The sequence below is a fragment of the Etheostoma spectabile genome, chromosome 5, assembly GCF_008692095.1.
Source record: "Etheostoma spectabile isolate EspeVRDwgs_2016 chromosome 5, UIUC_Espe_1.0, whole genome shotgun sequence".
NCBI lineage: Eukaryota > Metazoa > Chordata > Actinopteri > Perciformes > Percidae > Etheostoma > Etheostoma spectabile.
The window spans coordinates 37,849,185-37,850,848 of record NC_045737.1 but is presented as its reverse complement, the minus strand read 5'-3'; the positions used below and the strand labels follow the sequence as shown (position 1 = coordinate 37,850,848).

At 35.2% G+C, this 1,664-nt stretch overlaps 1 protein-coding gene across 1 annotated transcript in view; it reads right to left on the bottom strand.

Annotated features, from left to right (window-relative positions):
* Nucleotides 1-1,664, bottom strand: part of LOC116689726 (RAC-gamma serine/threonine-protein kinase) — a gene marked incomplete at its 5' end in the record, with an annotated part of 81,844 nt that overhangs the window by 34,055 nt on the left and 46,125 nt on the right. Inside the window, 2 exon segments of the mRNA XM_074783855.1 lie at nucleotides 848-916; nucleotides 1,222-1,287. Coding sequence (XP_074639956.1) covers nucleotides 848-916; nucleotides 1,222-1,287 — 135 coding nt within the window.

The window sequence follows — 1,664 nt, the reverse complement described above, 5'->3', positions numbered from 1 at the left end:
TGAAATGATTAGACCAATAAACACACAACTGTTCGGATCCTTTACACCTTCTACAGCGGGAGGATTGTTCTGCATCGAGTACTTTTACTTTTAATACTTTAATTCATTTTCCTGATGATACTTTTATATTGAAACATGGTAAAAAAATGTATGTTTTATATGTTAAAAAATAAAAAAAGTGGTAATGATGCACATAAAAAAACTACAACCAATTGTAAAAATCCAAGTGTCTCTGACTGATAATAAAACGATAAGTTCTGAGGATATTTTGCATCCCTCTCTGGTCTTTTATGCCACTAATATAACGACCTGCAAGAGACACAGCTGAATAAGAGAAAGAAATTAGGCCATTAAACACACAACTGTTAGGATCCTTTAGACTTTCTACAGCGGGAGGAGTGTTCCTCATTGAGTACTTTTACTTTTAATACTTTAAGTTCATTTTCCTGATGATAGCTGCATGCTTTTACGTTGAAACATGGTCAAAGTTTTAGGTTTTGTATGTTAAAAAAAAATAAAAAAATAAAAACTATAACCAATTGCAAAAATGTAAGTGTCTCTGACTGAACTTGTATACAAACAAAACAATAAGTTCTGAAGATATTTTGCATCCCTCTCTGGTCTTTTATGCCACTAATGCCTTAACATTGATAAACTGAGAACCCACGTCGGTGCAGACGCTCCAGTCCTACAACTCTCCAAATGAGACCACATCGACACGAGAGACTGCTTTCACTTGAAGCTCTTTGAATCACACACACCTTCCTTCTTCAATAGTTCTTGAAATAACTTCACAACATCTGCCAGCATCAAAAACATAAAACAAAGCGATTCATTGATGTCTCACCTCTCCTCCGTTGACGTACTCCATTACAAAGCAGAGCCGATCCTTAGTCTGGAACGAGTACTTCAGAGACTGAAACACAAAATATATATATATATATATATATATATATATATATATTTTTTTTTTTTAACTCTGCAGAACTTAGCTGATTGTTTCAAGCATTTGTTCATTTATTTATTTATTTATTAAGAGCAGAAGCTTTGCGGTCTGAATTCAATGCATCGTTCCTTCTTTGCACAACATTTATCAAGAGAGTCTTTGAATTCAGGCTGCTTTCTCTTTATTTATATTTATTTATTCCAACTTAACAATTCACAGCAGCACTGGCGTGTCTTCATTTTATGTTTGCATGCAGTCTACATGCTGATACTCACAGTTAGGAATGGGTGCCGAGTGTTTTTTAATACCCTACTTTCTGTTAGCGTGTGAGCAACTTCATCCTGGGATGGAAACAAAGGAGAGGACAAAGAAGACGCTGATTAGTCAGGAGACAATTTCTTGTTTGAGTCAAAAGGTTGAGGACGTAATTGGAAGAGAGGCGAGTGAACGTCAGGATAATGCCGGCATAAAACCATCTGGAACTGATATTTCTAAATATTAACGCCCTCTATTAAGAGTTTCATGCCAAATGAAGGTAACACATTTAGTTTTTAGTTGCCATTTTCACACATAAGAGTTACAGTAGATATGACATCTGCCATTTCAATCTAGTAGCCAGTAAAAACATGTTTAAGGGTCTCATGACATGGTGCTCTTTGAAAGCTTTTATATAGACCTTAGTGGTCCCCTAATACTGTATCTGAAGTCTCTTTTATAT